Below are 19313 nucleotides of genomic sequence, written 5' to 3'. Positions count from 1 at the left end.
GCCTCTCCTCACCGCGCAATTGGGCGCTTCCTGGATGCAGCTGAGGATCTGGCTTAGACCTATTTAGTGAAACACAAGCAGATGCATTTGTATGGTTTGTTTGTATCATCTGTTCAAACCATTTTAAATGGGAAGAAATTAAAATGCAACCTTATGAAGCAAAAAAAAAAAAAAAAAAAAAAAAAAAAAAGAAAACCTGCCTGTCATCTGAGCTATTTATTTTAACTGTGTTTTGAAAAAATGCTGATGGCAGATTGTAACACTACACAAATGCAGCACAGTTTAAGGGTGTTTGACGATTCATCAAGAGAAATTAAGTGTAAAGCTTCATGGCACTGGCTGAATGTATTTAATAAATTAGGAATGAAACAAGCACTCTGTTAATGAGCAAGACGTAGCCAAAGCTTACATCATTCCACACTCAGAAGGCTTGAAGGATCGATCAGTAATGCAAATATTAAAAAAAGGGAGCTAACTGCAAGAACATTTTTACAAGAAAAACAACCCATATTTAAAATACAAAGGGCCAACTTTGAAATCATGTTTTTTTAAACACATTCAAAAATCTATGGGAATAATTTCTGTACTGGATTTATGAAAGCTTGTGTGCTCTAATGCTATTTAATTGAAAAAAACAGAGCACTGCACATATCAAAATATTTTCATGTGTATCTAGTAGTGCAAACAACATAGAGTCCTTGGAACCTTCTCAGATAGCTCACCCATCATTTATATTCAATAAAGAACTACTAGTATTCAAGTTGTAAGCTTTCACGATGATATTAGCTCTACTGCAGTAGATCTCTCAGGCTTTTCTGCTAAAATCTTCCACTGCTATGTACTTGCTTTTCAGAGAAAGGACACGACCCACCACTTCAGGTGAGCGTCCAGGCCCAGCAGAGGACCCACCAGGACAGAGGGTGTCTTTTCAATTCCTTCTCTCAAAACTAATTGACCTGTAGGAAGCTAGCTCTTGCAGAAAACCCATGGGTAGGCTGTGTCCCTTGCATGTTTTTTTTTTTTTTTTTTTTTTTTTTTTTTTTAATAAGAAGCTATCACTTATATGTGTTATTTAAAAATCCCCTGTTAAATTGCATTGAGATCACCTCTTCCAGAATATCTACAAATATTCTACAAACACTAAGAATAAATAAGAGTTATTCTTTTGTTATTCTTTGTTTAGAGATCAGAAATTTAAAGCAAAGTTCAAATACTTTCTGACTGTGGCTAATTAAAATAATCACTTCCCTCCTCATTTAGCCATCCAAATAAGATGGTTAATTTCCAGGGGCACTGAGTATTTACAGTTTCTATGTATATCCTAAGTATGCAGCTCAGTTACTTGAACTGAGCTTTGTAAACAAATATGAGCCAAACTCTGACACCTTGAGGATCAGCAGGAGTTCCAATTAATGGGAGACCAACTGCTGCTAAAAATTGCTATAGCTACTTTGAATTCAAAGAAGTTCTGACAATTTACACGAGCTAGAAGTCTGATTACTGTAGTTTAAAATATTTATATAAATTGAAAGCTGTTTTGCAGCAAGATACTCCAATTACAATATGCAAACGCTTCTTGGCACAAACAATTAAATATGTATTTTACTTGGGTAAAAACAACAGCAGTTGACCTGGGAAGGCAACTCAGCTTGCTTCTCAGTTTTATACAAAGCTTTTCTGTAAATAAAAAACACATAAAATTGTCCCTGGGGTAATTCTTCATATTGGTTCAGCAGACAGTCTTTAGCAGAAGCAGAAACACTAGCTTCTCTCAACTCTGAGCTATTTTAATTTTGGCTAACAACTACCTAATCCTGTTCTCGTGGAGCAATGCCACTTTTCAAAGTGCATTTTTTCTTGCTGGATTCAGCATAAACAGGATTATGCAAATAGGCTGCTGCAGCCCAACACCTGCAACTGAAAATATGTTTTAAAGGCTCGAGTGGGATTTTTCAAGAGTGGTTTAGCACTGGTGTAACTCTGTTTCCACACAGTAGGAATTGCTTTGAGGATGGGTTTAGCCCACTGCTGACAGATTGAAACTCTCTCTCACCTTTGAAATTTTGGGAATCCTGAGTCCTTTACTTTGTTTGAGTCCTTTACTTTAAGCACTTTTTAGTGCTGAAAACATTTAAAATATTTTAAAATGGGAAAAGTTTAAAGCAAACATTTTTAAATACATGCCCCAAAAATACCTAACTCCTTCAGACAGGGTAACACTCACCTCTGGCATGGCCAGCACAAAGCTTTTTGACTTTTCACGCCATATGTGAAGCAGTTCTCCACTCATGACCTTGTTGCAGTAGGGTTTGGATGCTGTTTCACATGCCTCTCCAGTAATTCCTAAATTTAGGGGCACCCAGCTGAGAGAAAATGGTAGCTTTGGCAAGAACAGGTAGGGGGTTTGTGCCCGGGGCACAGGATGTGGGACAGTGCCAGGAAGCACTGGTTTGTGGTGGGGGCCACAGGAACGGAGCTCTACCACATCTCCTGCCCTACCTGGACTGCATTAGTGCAGGGCTAAGTGAATTATGTTACATTACCCAGCCATATGCCATCCAGACACTATGCTTCTCCATCTGAAAGAAAAAGCCAAACGATTCAGTTTACTGTCTGCACAAATGATCTTTTTTCTTTTTTTTCTTTTTTTTCTTTTTTTTTAATGGATGGCTTGTTTTCAGCAGGATCAAAAACATTATTCATTACTACTGATGCTGGCCAGCATATTTAAATGTGCTTTACACATATAAACTATAAACTGTATTTGTAAAAGGTTACAAGTTTATCCTTCTGAATGACCAGACTAACTGTTTTCATCCAGGGTGAGGCTAGGAAAAATGTGTCTTTTTTGGATGCAATTTGGTACTTATTGAATAGAAATGGGGTGTAGTTTCTTACAACCTAGAAAGTGGTTCCTTCTTTATATCCACCTCAATCAGCTAGATACCACTGGTGCACTGCTCTACGGCCTATTAGTATTGCATGCTTTGGCCACCTGACAAAAAGAATGTTTGGGTACATCAAAACCATCCAGCACAAAGTGGGTGGCAGCTGTTTCAGCAGCTTCTAATTTTTCACTCCATTCCACGTGTCCCAGCAGCAGCAGAAACACTGTGCCTTGGACTGAGCATTGCACAGCTTTCATCTGTGGGAAGACCAAGGACAGCAATCACCTGTCCTCAGAAGAAATGGTACTGTGACCTTCAGAAAAGTGGACTTGCGCTTACAAATCATGAAGAGTAAAATAAACTGTTGGACTCACTGCAAAAATTAGTTTTTCTGATTCCTAACTAGCCCCATTTCTCAACATGCTTTATAATTTTAAGTTCTCTGGATAGCAGTGTAGGTAATATAATAAACCTAAGATCTTTCTAAACACTGTTTTGAGTTTCTCTGGCATTTTTGGATACTGGATCAAATTTGGAAATGTCTGCAAGGATTTTACTATCAGGCTGCAGCGACTTTTCACTCATGCTAGGCTGCATCTTACCACTTATGAACACAGAATAGCAGGATGGATAAGAGGAACTGCTCCTAGTTTTACATGACCTTATCCTATTATTCTAGTCCCTATGATATGTAGTTGAATTTCCTTCATTGTAAGCAGCAAGACTTCACAACAGCAACTGATTATTTTAAGATGTTAGAGATGTTTAAGATTAAGAAGTGGTAATCTGCTGTCTACCTTGATATGTAGCAGAGTTTTTACAATTAAATAATGTGCAAATTAACCATTGTCAAGCAAATACCAAGGACTTTTCAATAACAAACCACAAAGGAAACAAGTAGACTGCGGAGAACTAACAAATTAAGATAATATTGTTTATTTCAGTAGGACAATATCTAGGAAAAGCAAAAGATGATTAAATGAGCCCTTTTTCACTTGTGGAATGCTGTCTCCATTTCCATGTCTGTATCATATAAACAGCATTTAGAATTTCAACTATACTAATAAAATAAATTATATGTAAGTGTCATGAGTTTGTCTGGGATAGAATTAATTTTCTTTGTAGAGAGTCACATGGTGCCTTGTGTTGAATTTAGGGTGAAAATAATGCTGATAACACAGGGATGGTTTAGTTACTGCAGAGCAACACTCACACAGAGCCACAGGCTGTTCAGCTCCTGGTGCTGCCCTGCCAGCAAGGTACCTGGGGGTGCTCAGGGAGCTGGGAGGGGACACAGCCAGGGCAGCTGGCTTTACAATGTTAATATTTAATTTTTATGAATGCTTAGGCCAATAAAATTTGGTTGTCTTTAGTAACTTGGTTTAGATAGGCAATAATTACTACTCCTACTGCCAAATTATTTATCATTGTTTTCTCTATACTGAAATGAAGGCACTTTAAATCCTTTACACTAGTGACTGGTGTGTCACTAGTATTGACTGGCATTATCTAAGTCACATTAAATTATTAGGTTTTAGAATTATTTACTACTTGCTTAATGTAGGTTTTCTTTTAAATAGAGCTGCTATTAACAAAAAATAGAGAATTGCACCTGCATGTGGCATACTTTGCTTTCTTCACAACAGGAATAGAGTGACTTCTACAAATAAAGATGCTTGACAGAATCTGTGCACACCTTTTCACAAGCTACCTCACTGTCAGCTTAAGATGCTCCATAAACAGTGACAGAAGTCCTCTGTCCTAGCTAACATTTCTGAGATGTCCTCAGAAGAGGATTCCTGCAAGATGACTTGCATTTAACCATGCTTAGGGTGACAGAAATGTAAGTATCTGTGGCAAGAGCCATGGTGAGAGAAAAAGCCTCTTGGAATCCTCTCAGAAGCTGCAACTGAGAAAAACAAACAAACAAACAAACAAAAAAAAAAAAAACCACAAAACAGCTTATTACTATTACTATTCTCAGGATTTTGAAGAGTAGCCGGATTCAGCTGAATTTCTATATTTTTATTTTAGAAACCAAACTATTTTAGGTTTCCATTTCCAGTGAAGACCAATCTTTTGCCCATCTAGTTGGACTTTCAGCCATCCTAGTCTCACCTCAATAAGAAAGAAGTATGAAGTGACAGCAAAGCCAAAAACCATTGGCATACTGTACTGTACTGAAAATGCTGTAATACAAGCAGTCTGCTTGTTTACTATTTTTTTCCTTGTGAGGACAGTAACCTGATGTGGGAAAGCTATAAGGCAAATTGCAGTTTGCTTCTGAGGGAATTCATTCACTGACATCAGTGTCCACAAAGTATTAACCTGACATGGCCACTATGTCAGAAGCCATTGGTAACACTGAGGAATCGGCTGTTTCTATTGCCAGAAGCAGATCACTAACTTGTAAATCTGCATGGCTGGGGCACTGTGATGAGATCTAAAATTAGACTGAGAAGAGGCATGAGAGATTTCTGTATCATTACATGCTTCTTTGTGACTTCCTTCTGATGTTCTTCAGAAAGAAGGATTAGAAGGAAGGAAATACATGGAAAGATCCCTGCTAAGAGATGGTTTCTTAAGCTTCAGTCTAATTATAATGCACTTTGAAGTTCATTATTTTAATTAGAAGTGGGGACTGAGAGAAACATAGGGGGTCCATTCCCCATGTGGGACATGTGGGAACACTAGCTGCAACTGAAATGCAAGCAATAAATAATACTGCATAACTTGAGCCTTAGTGAAGTACTGGATTGTGTTTTGCCTAATGGCAGATCAATACCATACAAATGAAGCAATTACAGTTGTGTCATATAAAGCCTTGTTTGGTCAGCAGCCAAAATGGGGATTAGTTGGAAGAGTTCCTAGGACTTTCTGTCTGAATATTGTCTCAGAAGTTAATGAGGAAGATCTGATAGGCTGAGACAAACAGACAGTGCCAGCAACCGGAGAAGATGGTTGGCCCAATAGCCAGTCTGCTGATAATTAAAATGCCCTGAAGCCAGCTGAACATCAGTTGAAGATCAGGTGAAATTATTACACAAGGGCAATCCAGTCCCTTTGGCAACCAGCTGCATGATGTTGCCACCACTGGTACAGACATGTACACAGCAGGAAATGCAAATGCACCAGCACTCATAACCAGGTAGACTAAACATACTCACAGGTAATACTGTAATAAACTTGTGACATTTCAAACAGAAGCAGCCAGGCTATAGAGATTACAAAGCACCCAAATTACTGATTGATCTTTACAGTGGACAGGGAGATCCAGCTATTGCAATTGTCACCCTGAATACTTGCCCACTTGCACTGTATTTTTAATAAAAAAGAAGGAGGAAAGAGGGTACACTGGTGATGGAGATTTCTGCCATTGCTTTCTAAAGTGAAGACAGAACATGTTCATAGAGCACTGTTTATAAACCATTAGCTAAAACTACTTTTTGCCTGTTGTTTTGCCTCTAAAACAGTCTTTTTAATCAAAGACACTGATAAACCTACTGAGGGGTTCATTCTGAAGCACACACCTCCATGGACTTCAGATAAGAATACAAACATCTCATGTAGGAATGGACTTTATATATTCACAGCACAGTAAACACTATGCTATTAATCTTCACTATTCTTCTAAGAAAGACTGATGGGCAATTGTCATTACCCTCAATTTACAGAGGTAAAATTGAAGCCAGAAGGTGAACTGACCTCTGCCAAGACTCCCAGGAAATGGGGGCAGGATCATAATTATGCTCATCAGTATGGCATGACTTCCAGCCTCTCGCTCAGTCAACCACACTTCACTGCCTCCCAGAAATCTTTGGGTCTTCTCAGACCCCCAAAAAAATTTCGCCTTCTGGCCTCCCGGTGAAAGTCACTTTCTTACTACAGATAGACTAGACAGACTGTGCACATGCTCTCAATTCAGTCTTTGCCCATGAGGTATTCCTGATTTTTCTGCTTACCCTGCCAAAAGTCAGAGACAGCCATCCCGTGTTCTCTAACTCCCCAAGTAAAAAGCTCTTCCACTTTTTGGCCCTGCTGTTAGGATTTCCACAAATGTGCTTGCTGCCAACCACTCAGCAGTTCTATAGGGTCACTTAGAAACTTAAGGGCTCCCTGTGCCTTGGGAAAGAAGAGATACTCAGCACTGCCACTTACTTCATTGAGTTCACATACCCTTACTCTATTTTGCATTTCCAGCATGAGTCTGGGATATAAATGAGATCTACCTGACTTTCAATTCACATAAATCATAACTGAAGGCTGGTGGTTAGGAGCAACTTTTGTACAAGCTGGGGACTTTTACTAAGAAGGAAATTTACACAACCCCCTCTATAAGCTCCTGCCACTTTCTGAATAATCCTGGAGTTCCAGGAGATTAAATGTGATACTGGAGGTGTCCAACCTGTAATTGTCACAGAAGGATCACAAGATAGCACAGGTTGGAAGAGAGCTCAGGAGATATCTTCCTAAGGTCAGACGAGGCTGCCCATTGCTTCGTCCAGCTGTGGCCTGAAAACCTCTGAGGATGGAACCGTGCAAATCCTCTCTGGGTAAGCAGTGTCACTGCCTGACTGTCCTCATGGGTAAAAAAGTTTCTCCTTCTGATCCTCTTCTGTTTCAGTTTATGTCCAATGTCTTTTATCTTCCTGACCTACACTACCACAAAGAGCCCAGATCCATCTGCTCAGTGACCTCCCCAGAGGCGCTGGAGGCTGCCATCAGATCCTCCACAAAGTGGTCTCTGCTCCAGGCTGAACAAGCCCAGCTCCCCTAGCTTCTCACAGAGCAGGTGCTCCAGCTTCTGACCATCTTGATGAGCTTCTGCTGAAATTGCTTCAATTTACGGTTGTTCTTGAATTAGGAAGCCAAAAAAGGATGTGGTATTCTAGACGTGGTCCGAATGTTTGCAATTATTTCATTTGATGCCATAATATCTTCTCTTGTGGTCTACAAATTGGATGAACTAAAAACACACTAATTGGAAACTACCCTGGATAATTGCCCATGTCTAAAAGAGATGCCAAAAGTAGCAGTCTGTTTATTTAACTGTAATAGGAAAAATTCTGAAGTCCTCAAGAAACTGTGATGATTTTCTGTTTGCTTTCAACTACACCTTCACAGCCTGTGTTCACAGTATTTAAACTCTGCACAATTAGGACTAATTGTCATGTGCTCATGTAGATTTAAAGGAGGGAAAAAAAAAAGAAAAAAGAAACAACAACAAACCTTATTAGCAGGTAATATTAGAATACAATTAAAATAGTAAGATAACACTGATTGAAACCTGAGGATCTGGATCTTAGCACAGCACATCTGAATGTAGGCTGGTCCCTGAGCTTTATCCACAGAAAGACATAATCTTTTAATTAAAACTAATAAAGAAATGAGCATCAACAACTAATAAGGAAATGAGCATCAACCTACATCCTCATTCTTACTGTTTTGTGCTGCAACCAGTAAAACACATTTGTGGAAACGCAGCACAAATCCAAAATTTTTTGTTGAAAATGTAAGAACCTGGGTAATTGCCTGGTAGCGTTTGCATTTTGGCACCTGAAATGTGGGTGTTTTCACTTACCCACATGAAAACGAGATGTATTGTAGGAAATACCTTCCAGATTACCAACCACATCCAATGAGTTTTCTGTAGACTCCATTTTAAGATCCAAAATTGATCTGAATCACACACATGACACAGCCTAAAATGCTATTTAAAGAATTTCCACACTTCTGTGTGCAAAATCAGTTGCCTGCATCCATACCAAGGAAGCCAAAGTCTCACTCTAAATGTAAAAGCCTCTCTTAAGGCACACATGGTTGCAAATCTTGTCTTCACTAGATTGAACCATATAAGCAATAGATCAAAATGAGCCTAATGTGTAATTATGTACACAGCAAGCCTATCCTGGAGGTAACAGATGGGCTGCCAGGTGTTGGGGATGCTCTCACCTGCAGACCCTGCTCATCCTTGCTGCTCATAATGAAAGATGCAAGGAAGATGGATTTTCCTGCACAGATGCTATTTCTGGCTATATGAAAAAAAAAAAAAAAAAAAGGAATGAAGAAAGAAAGGAATGAAAAAAGAAAGGAATGAAGAAAGAAGGGAATGAAGGAAGAAACTAAAGAATAAAAGAATGAAGAGAGAAAGAAAGAAAGAAAGAAAGAGAGAGAGAGAAAGAAAGAGAGAGAGAAAGAAAGAGAGAAAGAAAGAAAGAAAAGGTAGCAGAGAAATGAAGGCAGAAGATAGAAGTAAGGCTTCTAGCTGTAAAAATGCACACAGACTTGCACAAAGGATGACTAGAGACAGCTAACTGAGAAAAAGAGTGTAAGTTTTGACTCTGTACCACAAACAAGTTAGACCAGTTCAGAGAAATGACTACTGATCAGCCATAAGTATTTGTTCTATCATGTAGTCTTTTAAACTTGTGTTGGTTTGTGAGATACATATATGGTCATTTTTATCTGGAACCTGAGCACCTTGGGAACATCTTATTGATGTGGGGAAACAACTGCATTTTAGAGCTGAAGTTTGTTCTGCACTTTCTTCATTGGGAATGTCTTTTTACCTTGCCTTTTGGGATGTTCACTTCCTCCATAATGCTTACTCTGTCTCTCAGTGTGCCAGTCTAAAATACTGTTCTCAGCTCAAAGAAACTCCATGAAAAAGAAAACAAACCTTTATTTATTTATTTATTTATTTATTTATTTATTTATTTTGCCTCTTTTTGGATTTCTCACAAGAGCCAAGGCTGCATATAGAAGACTAAATGGTCATTTTGTGTCTCTTGGGAGTCCATCTGGTACTTACCGCCAATTGGAAGTGGGCAGTTTTGCAACTACCACACAGATTAATTGCAAACTGTTTTGAAGGTACTATTTGTTTCTCAAATGTCAGTTCCACAGAGAGTTATTGTTACGAGCTGCTGAGATGCCATTCAGTGCCCTGCTCCCTTGCTTTAACCTACCTACAATTTACCTGGACAATTATTATCTTAGTGGGATAGGCCTTTTACTTGGTGGGAATTGTACCATCAACTTCAAAGCATATCTGGCTTGTGCCCTTAATGAATACATATTCTGAAGCCTGGCAGTTTTCTGGGAATTGACACCCAAACAGCCAGAGAGTTGTAATAAAAAGAAAAGACAGAAATAATAATGAGCTGCATTGTTAAAATATAATAGGCTGCATCTTGCCCTCTGCTGAGCTACTTTACAAGGGACAGAGGAAATGGCAGGGAAAAGGGCAGGAGAAATTTATTTCTGAAGTGCCAAGAAACAGATTTTTTTCCTCCAAGCATCTGCAGATTGGAAACAATGATAACCCTTTTGTATCCCACTGGCTTACTCTGGGGATTAATTCTTATCAAGCCCTGGAAAATTTCCAGAAAGTCAGTAAGACATGTACAGTAACGGTATCAGTATTTTTGAGAGATTTTGGTCTTCACTCACAGTTTTAGGGAAGTTCATTGATTATGTTTAAATATATAATGCCCCTTTTTTTCCTGACACAGAAGTGAATAACCTGACAGATTTTCATTTGGTCAGATTTGATATCATGAAGATCCTATTCTGTTTGCATTCAAATAATCCTGGAGCAGACAAACAAAGGAAGATTTTTTTTTTTCTTTTTTCAATGCCTTGATTTCTTTTTGATTGTAGAAAATGAGCCTGCTATAAAACTTGTTATGGTCCTGAGTATCACAGACTGGCCCCAACAAAACTTCTATAAGGCAGCACAGAAATTTCACCTTTAGGAATCACTAAATATCAGAAGGACAAAACTCCTGTAAAAATATCTTGTAAAAAAGGAAAACAACGGAAAAAAAATGAGGACCTCATTTTGCTGAAGAAGAAAAATGGAATGCTAGTTTAACCTCTTGTACTGAGATCTACTGCAAATTTAAGAATACATATTGCCATTGCAATGTTTAGATAAAAATTACTTTTTCCAGTAATTTTTATTGTATTTTCTAGTATTTTATTGTATTTTCTAGTATTTTTCATTGTTGTTTCCATAGCCTGCAACTTTGTACTTATCACTGCAATATCTCCAACTCTCTCTGTCCTGCTCATAAGGCTTGTTTCACAACTGGTCTTATTGAGCTCCTATGGATCTTCCCTGGCATAAGAAACAGGATGACATGAGCAAAGGTAATATAATGTGATTTTGTGCAACCAAACTGGGAACTGAGTTTCTTGGAAGAGCTTCACCTGCTGTTGCCTTGTATCATCATTGTTAGTATGGGAAAACAGAAAGGGCAACAGAACTAATTCCTGTGACCTTTGATCTCTGCTCTAGACCAGAGAGCTTTGTTCAATTATGAATACCCCCTGAAGTCTGAGGGTGAAAACTTCCTGGAAGTGGCAATGCAGAAATAGGCTCTGTGGAGCCAGGTAGGTCAGGGATGTCTCTCTGAAGTAATTCAAAGATAAATACTTTTTTTTTTTTTTCTTTTCTTTTCTTTTTTTTTTTTTTTCCCCTATTTCCCTTCCCACCCCACAGAGAACAGAGAAAGTGCACTGAGGGCAGCATCATGGACACTAATGAGATATTTTCTTCTAGAGATACAAATATCAGAAACTCTCAATAACAGTGCTCTTCTTTGCAATTTGGTGACTTAAGTCAAGATCGTTTCTACCTTTCTACTTTGTCTCGATTTGTAAAAAAATGCAAGATGGAACAAAAATCTCCCAAATAGAAGATTTTGCTTAAATATATTTGCTTGTACATCCTGCAGTAGAGCTCATTAGCCAAATGTCTAGTGCATTTATAAATTTTTCGTCTTTTTTATTGGACTCTTTCCTTATTGAGGAGACCCTTACCTTAATTAGAAATGAGAAAATTAATACATGAAGCATCACAAGGGAACAGAGCAAGCTGGGATTCTGATTTTTGTTCTCAAGGCTTTTATTTTTACCTTTAAAACAGACATTCCGTCTCCAACCATATATAATCAGAGATGATCCAGGTAACAGAAACTAAGTATGCCTCCTGGACTCAGCTGAAGGAACAACTTGCTAACATTCATTGCCAGAATTTATATTCACTGATCTTCTTTTGACCCCTGACTTTTACATTCCTTTCTAAACAGTGGCACACTCTCTGCCTTCCTACCTAGTAAATGTTATTTTTAGTTGACAGAAAACCCAATAAGCTCTGAAGGACTTGAGAAAATCCTTCAGAAAAGTTGAGAAACAAACAAACAAACATGCTATAAGCTCTGACACTGTATATGGGTAGCAGGGTGTTATTTCATGCCTTGTTATGCCTTAAGTAAGGGGAAGAATATTCTGTGAAGTCATACAGTATGATCTATGCCATCAGTTAAAATGGGATCATATTTGCAATATGCATAAGATTTTACAAATCACATTCTAGTCTTCAAATCATTTTGCATCACAGAAAAAAATAACTTTTTAAAATCTCAGTAAGTTGAACACCTGAGTAAAATCCTGTTCTTGTAAATACCAACAGATTGCCTTGTAACTATGAAGGGATTCCTGTTTTCTCCAATGCCCCTGACACATTTTTTTGTCAAGTCTCCATTGTTCACCAGTTGTCTCTATATCTTCTCTACATCTAAAAAAACAAACAACAAACAACACCAGTTTTTAGCTCATTCAGTTGTCTTCTGAAACAACTGCCTCTATTATGGTGGCACTGCTTATGGGCAAGACTAGGCATTCTGGCAGAATAAGAGAAACATGTGAAAAAGAACTGAACATGCTTCCTCTGTATCTTTCCTCACTGTAACACGCATATGTCTCCAGTATGATCTGGGGAGGTGTTTGGACACAAGTGTTGCCAGCTGGATGGACAGCTAGCGAGAAGAAGAAATACCTGTTTTCCTCTCTGAATTGACAGAACTATCCCAATTCATGCAGGGCACAGACCTGACATCAGTGACCCAAGTGTAATATAAGTTAAAAAATAAATTTATGAAGTCCTTTGAACAATATAAGGCACATCAAAAAGTGGTCATACAGTAAGCATTTGCTTACAAAACAACTAGCACACAGAAGCTCCACTCCTGCGAAAACTATGTTTTGTCAAGATTCATGGATTCCACAGTACAAAACCTTTGAAAAACTCTAGTGAAAGAGAACTGGGCTCTATCTCGTCATAGCGTATTAACAATTTAACAAATTAACAATCTTTGACAGTGAATGATGATCTGGGAAATCTTTCTACAATAAGATCCTTATACTCCAGTCTCTGAAAACATCAAGGTCAGAATTTGATAAAAAGTGTACTATCAGATTTATTCTTATTTTCCTGATTGTTTCATGTCAATGAAAAATGTCCAAAACAAAGAATAAGGAATATCCCATCCTATTCAAAGTCTATCAGTATTTTGTATTAATGCGCATGCATTATCAAAGTTTTCCTTGAAATGCACATTTCTAACCAAGGGACCAGACTGGATATATACATGAAAAGCAAAGGAAAACACTGTCAGGTTTAGTATTACATGGAAACTTAGAACTGCAATTTTAGAGATTTACCTGAAAAAAAATAGGACTAGCTAAAGTCACTGAGATAAAGACAGTAGGTTGTAAAGCCCACAGATACCTCCATCACAACAGATCTTTTTTACCTTATTCACATAAACTCACAGGCTTCTTCAAGTAAAAGGTCTCCACCACAGAGCCTTCTCTTAAAGCTCTTTCAAGTACTGCACAATTGTATCAAATAGGTAACTGCATAATATATTGACAGAGCACCCTGAGGATGCCTTTTTGCACTCCAAGCTCTCTCCAGGGAGCTCCTTCCTTGTGAGGGATAGAAACTGAAGTCCACAGCTTTACTCACATTGCACTTCTGCACTTCACACCAGTTGCTAGAACAAACAGAAAATTGGATCCACATCACCTGCTTCAGTGGAGGAAGAACTGGCACTTTACCTGGTGTAAAGAGTCAGCTCACGTCACAGGTTATCTCTTTGTGGCCTTTTTCTCCTTCCTTGCTAGAACATGAACAATTCCATCTAAAGTCAACGTGGAATTATTCCTTTGCTACATTAAAAGAATAAAGACTTGAATAATGAAATATAGAATCCTAGATTCATTTCTATAATCACTCTCTGTAATTGCAAAAGCAGGAACGTAGTGCTGCTCCGGATTTCATCAGGTTGGTGAAGGACCATCACCAATCTCTAAAATGCATCAACACATTTATCCACGTGACAGTTTTTAATTATGCCACTCTAACCTAGTAGGACTCAAAGTGTCTCACCTGACACTGATAATCCAACCAGCTTTCACTCATTCACACTGTACATGGTGGGCTGCAGGCCAGGCCAGCACAATGCCCTCAGTTAAAGCAGTCGTGGCAACAATGACAACTCCCGATGTGTTAGCTTAACCTGACATCTTTGCATCAAACAGCTTCAATGTACAATAAAGTAGAAAAAACATTTAGTGTACCTTTAAGACAACATTGCCCCTAATTCCTTTTTCATTACCTCTTAAGAGTGAAGAACTTTTGTGTTCATCACTATTCGGACTTGTCTATGATGTCTACATATCCAAAACAGAAATGCACAGGCATGCAAGGCGCAGGATTTGCATAGTACAAGATCTGCAGGTACTGCCCTCTAGAAACACAGATAGCTGCAAGTGGCAAGGCAGACAAGCCAGGGGTGGTCCACAATGGCCATGAGGCCGTCTTCCAGTGACACCACATTTACAAAGACAGGTCTTGCTAAGCAGAGAAGTGGCACTCTGTTAATCACCTTTCAATACACCACCTTTGAAGGAAAAAACTCATTATTTCACGCTGATTACTACACAGTAGTTTTGGACAGATACCTACCGTGGTGGGAAGAGGAAACAGTAGGGACAGCTGGGTAGTGCTATGAGAGAAATTCAATTTTGGTTGTGACCAGAGTCTTCACCCTCAACCACACATTCATCTTTAAATGTTAGCCTTTTATCAAGTTATCTAGAAATGGATATCACTGAAAGGGAGGGAAGGAAGGAGACACACCTGATGTGTAGAATGGTATTGCCCAGTGAGCATAAAAGAAACACACATCAGGCATTTCCCATTCTCTTCCATCCAGTGATATGCATGAATCCTACTACTCCACCAGCACTGAGAACAAATCAAATTAGCCAATAGCTACTGGTTGAACACTGCACGAGTGTGGCATGGAACCCAGTAAGGAAGAGTTTCAATTTAAAATCCACTATTGCGCTCATGTGTAGGGTCATGAGCAACAGAGAGAACCGTCCCTGGATCACTCTGACAGGTGGATTTCATCTGCATGAGCGAAGTGATGGGTGCGTGCTCTGTAATGAACATGGGAACAGTGATGTGATGGCAGGGAACCATCACCAGTCCTGTGCTAAAGGAAAAAAAACTGACAATGTTTCCCCCACTTTCTGTCTGTGCGACATGTGTGAAAACATACAGTTTGATTCTCCATACACTCACATTAATTTTATGCAGCTGTTACTGTATTTTCAGTGAAGAAACTCCTGATTTATATTCATTATAGGTAGGAGGAAGATTAAGAACAGAATACCTCAAGTGAAATAGGTATTCAAAGAGCTTAGTAAATAATTTGCTATGAATAATTCATTTGAAAAAAATTATATTTTCCCCTAGTCCTGAACAGCCCAGGAATAGAGTGTGAATGTTTAACATTTATATGTTACTTGTAATTATTTGTGAACTACATCAAGTAATCTGTGGTTTACACATAACTCAAATAGGAAATTATGATTATTAAATAAAACATAAAATTTACAACTCCCACAGCAAATTATATCTTTTGACTAATTTATGTAATGATCTTAGCTAGTCTGCCCTTCATGAATTTCAAACTGCATGTTCAATATCTGCAATTATCTGTGCAGGCAGCAGTTACATAAGTCATCTGACCAGTAGCAGTCACACCACCATGTGAGATGCAGTCAACATAGAAAAAACAGCACACTGTACAGTTTCAAACAGTTCAGAAAATACTGAAGCATGCAGTTGAAAATTAGAGCTGAATCTTTTCCCTTCAAAAGCACATGGGTAGGAAGCTTTTCCCCTCTTCACTCAGCACTAGTGTCTATTGATGTACATGGATGAGGTGGTAGGAACGTGAGGTGTTGCTTACTCTTTCTTTTTGTCCAGAACATTAAGTTTGTTTCTTAATGTTTTTTAATGGGTGAGCAGCACTGACGTGTTGCTTGAGGTTTGTCACTGGGGCTGGAGAGGGAATGGGGTGCAGCAGGAGAACAAGCAGCTTAGCACATGTGAAAGAAAGGCTTGGGAAAGGCATGGATATTGACAGCCAGTCGAGACAGCTTGAAAGAAGATTTGGTCCGATTTTCAGGTTGGGTAAGATTCTCCCTTTTTGAAACATACTTGAAGGTAGGAGGTGAAAAAGTAAACATAAAAAATGTTAATCCCATTGGCTTCATGTTAGTTGCTGACCCCAACTTAGACCACACTGTAGCCTCACTGAAACATATGGGATCTTTGTCTTCAGCTGGGCTGGAACCAGGATTTCATACTTGATCTTAACAGTAATGGATTTTCTTTTATTTATTTTGTTATTATTAAACTGTCTTACTAGGCCCTCCTCCTTCTAAACGTAAATGCCTGTTTAGATGTCTTGGACCTATTATTCCTGTGTATTTTTATCTTGCCAGCTAACCAAACCTGATATAAACCCGTTTCAACCCTTATTTGTGAGAACATGGGTGAAATCTGTGCAGTGGAGTACTGGTTGCTCCGTGATCCATTTCCTCTCCCCAGCTCACATCCACCCTACCGCTGTAAGACACCATGGACCACAGCCCCCTACTTTTCGAGTTGTTCTTATGGTTTGAATAAAATTGGCAAGTCTACCATAGGAAAAAGACAACTCTGTTTGCCTCAGAAGACACCACAATGGTAAATATTGCCAATTTTAACACAGAACTAGTGCCTATGCCTCTGTTTCACTCAAAAATTGAATGAAAAGCAAATGATGATGTTCTCTCTGGTAATCAAAAACTTTCCTACTTGACTGAGTGTGTCTGATACCAAGAAAACAAAAATACTGGTAAGTTTGAAGGCAGTACTGAAATGCATAATGCTAAAAACATAAACTGTTTTTTTTTTTTTTTCCTAAATAAGAAGGTGCTTTAGTAAAAGTACTTTAATGAAGCTACTTTAATGAAGGAATGATTGCCTTTAAGTGATGATATTTGAAAAAAAAAAGATATTACAAGCAACTTCTTATTCAGAAATTAGCAGCCAAGATCAATAAACGAAACATAACATGTAGGCAGATACTGATGTGGATAATGTATGCATAATACTGCTATAAAGGGTTGAATTTGGTGAAAAAGCTGATGAAATAGAATAGGTGATGTTAATTCTATTGAGGCTGACTTCAAGTAGCTAGTGTTCAACCAGTTTGGTTTTTATATGGCCTCGAAAGATATGCCAACTATAGCTGCTAAATCCATATTGCAATTAGAAACTGTTACCTTTGTTGATCAACAAAATATGAAATGGAAGAAAAGAAAAATAACATACCATGTTCACACACAAAACAAAAAGAGCTATATCAGGGACATCAGGGAAGGTGGAATACTATAACAACACATTTTATATTGTTATACTATTCCACCCACCTTAATGGAGAACCCTTCGGTGTGGCTACGCCATATCCTTTCGAATCCAGATTTCCTCCCACTTTCATGGTGTCACAAGGCTTTCGTTGCTCAATGTATTCATTCATGGTAGACTCCAGCAGGAAGGCAAACTTGCCCTTGGATTTGCGGACACGAGCTACGCCCTCTGCAGTAGTCCTAGTGAACACTGATGGCTCTGCTGATTTCATGTAGGTCCACATCTTTTCATACACTGCTATTTTTGATCTCTGGAGAAAATCAAAAAGAAGTTAGAACAAAAGAATGTTGCAACATTTCAGAGTGGCACTATTCAAAATAAAATCAATAGCATTTAATTTTTCAAACAAGTGGGGTTGGGAAAATCTGACTTGGATAAGGATTTTTTTTTTTTTTTAATTTCATGACTATTAAAAAAAATAAAAAATACAAATAATATAAAATCACATATCATGTTTAGGCCCAGTTAGCCTTCATCAGTTACAATAAAGTAACTATATAGCTAAGCCCTGAATTTATTGTTAGGTTAAGGCAGTTCACGTAGTCAGTGTTATAAAGTGTGTTTTAGGGAATTATATGCAAAATACATATACATAACAAAGTTGGGAAAGAGAAAAAATAAAATAATCCCCCATAAATACTGAGATAAATCTGGAGACAATTCTTAGCTCTAACACCTGCTTCTTACAGCATTAAAAGTACAATAGCTTAAATAAGATTTCTGCTTATTTGGTAATTCAGAGTCCAGAATTGATTCAACTTACATTCAGAAAGTCTGCACAACATTTCAAGACATGGGTCACAATAAAAGATGTAAACATCAATCTTGATGAAATATGCTATTAAAGGAAACATAATTCTGGGAGTATTTTGTCTTAAAGAAATATTAGGTATGTTTTTAGAACTGCAGTATCAGTGGGTTTATTTCAAAGACTGATCTTGCAAGTAATTGGGTAAGAAATATGATTGCTCAAAGAATGTGCAAGAATTCATGGCTTAACTGGAGATTTGCCTGGCTTGGAAGGTGTGGTGGAATCACAAATAAAGACTTTAGCAAAAATAAAATTTAAGCAAAAAAATAAAACATGTATTAAAGAAAAATAGGAAGGGAAGAATTTGAAATTGGAAACCTCAGTGGTAAGACTACTGTCATGATGAGAAGCTTCCCATGCTTGTTACATTAATTCAGCAACTCCTCTGCTTCATCCAGCAACAGCGATATGTATATGCATAGCAGCAATGTGTCAGCTGAACATTATCTAGTGTTTTTATTTAATGAGAGATGGCATTTGTCTTCTTTTATGCATGGTGTAAAAAAGACTGTTTCTACCCATGACTCAAGTCAGCTTTTCTCTGAGTCAACAAAAATTTCAAGCAAAGTAAGGACTGATATGTGAGCCCATTCCTATGCTATGCTGAGCACGTCAGGAAAATATTAATTATTATAAGGCCCCAAAACAAAGGATTTTGGAATATTTAAACAAATATAAAGTCTTATCATCTAGGTGTTATTTAAATTTAGAGTGGCTTAAAAAAGCCTGGAACCAAGCCTTTGCATAGGTAAGAGTAATTTCCCTGAGGCACTTCCTTTTAGCAATTAATGACTGATTGTATTATTACTTAGAAACTGGTTTGTTACTGAAGTACATCCAACTTAAATGTAAGACACATTTAAACGGAATTGTTCAATACAAATACCACACAAATTATCCTTTCTTTTTTTTTTATAGCTTGTCTATATGCACCATTTTATCTGTCAAACACAATAAAACTTAAATGAATAATAGTTGTGTATGTCCATAA

The 19313-nt window shown here is 37.9% G+C and overlaps 1 protein-coding gene across 10 annotated transcripts in view; it reads right to left on the bottom strand.

The window, feature by feature from the left end:
* GRIA4 (glutamate ionotropic receptor AMPA type subunit 4) overlaps positions 1-19313 on the bottom strand; it is a 230515-nt gene that overhangs the window by 23631 nt on the left and 187571 nt on the right. For 9 of the 10 annotated variants that reach the window (XR_014692676.1, XM_084518175.1, XM_084518172.1 and 6 more), the window contains exon 13: positions 17514-17761. Coding sequence is in view for 9 of the 10 variants with exons in the window: in XM_084518175.1 (XP_084374301.1) it covers positions 17514-17761 (248 nt within the window). In the remaining variant the exon portion in view is untranslated. Of the gene's footprint in view, positions 1-11839; positions 12472-17513; positions 17762-19313 lie in introns of those variants that run through there. The other variant, XM_084518181.1, reaches the window with a different exon arrangement.

The sequence above is a fragment of the Aythya ferina genome (genome assembly GCF_964211825.1).
Source record: "Aythya ferina genome assembly, chromosome: 1".
Lineage (NCBI taxonomy): Eukaryota > Metazoa > Chordata > Aves > Anseriformes > Anatidae > Aythya > Aythya ferina.
The sequence above is the reverse complement of the archived record's forward strand: the minus strand, read 5'-3'. Positions and strand labels throughout refer to the sequence as shown.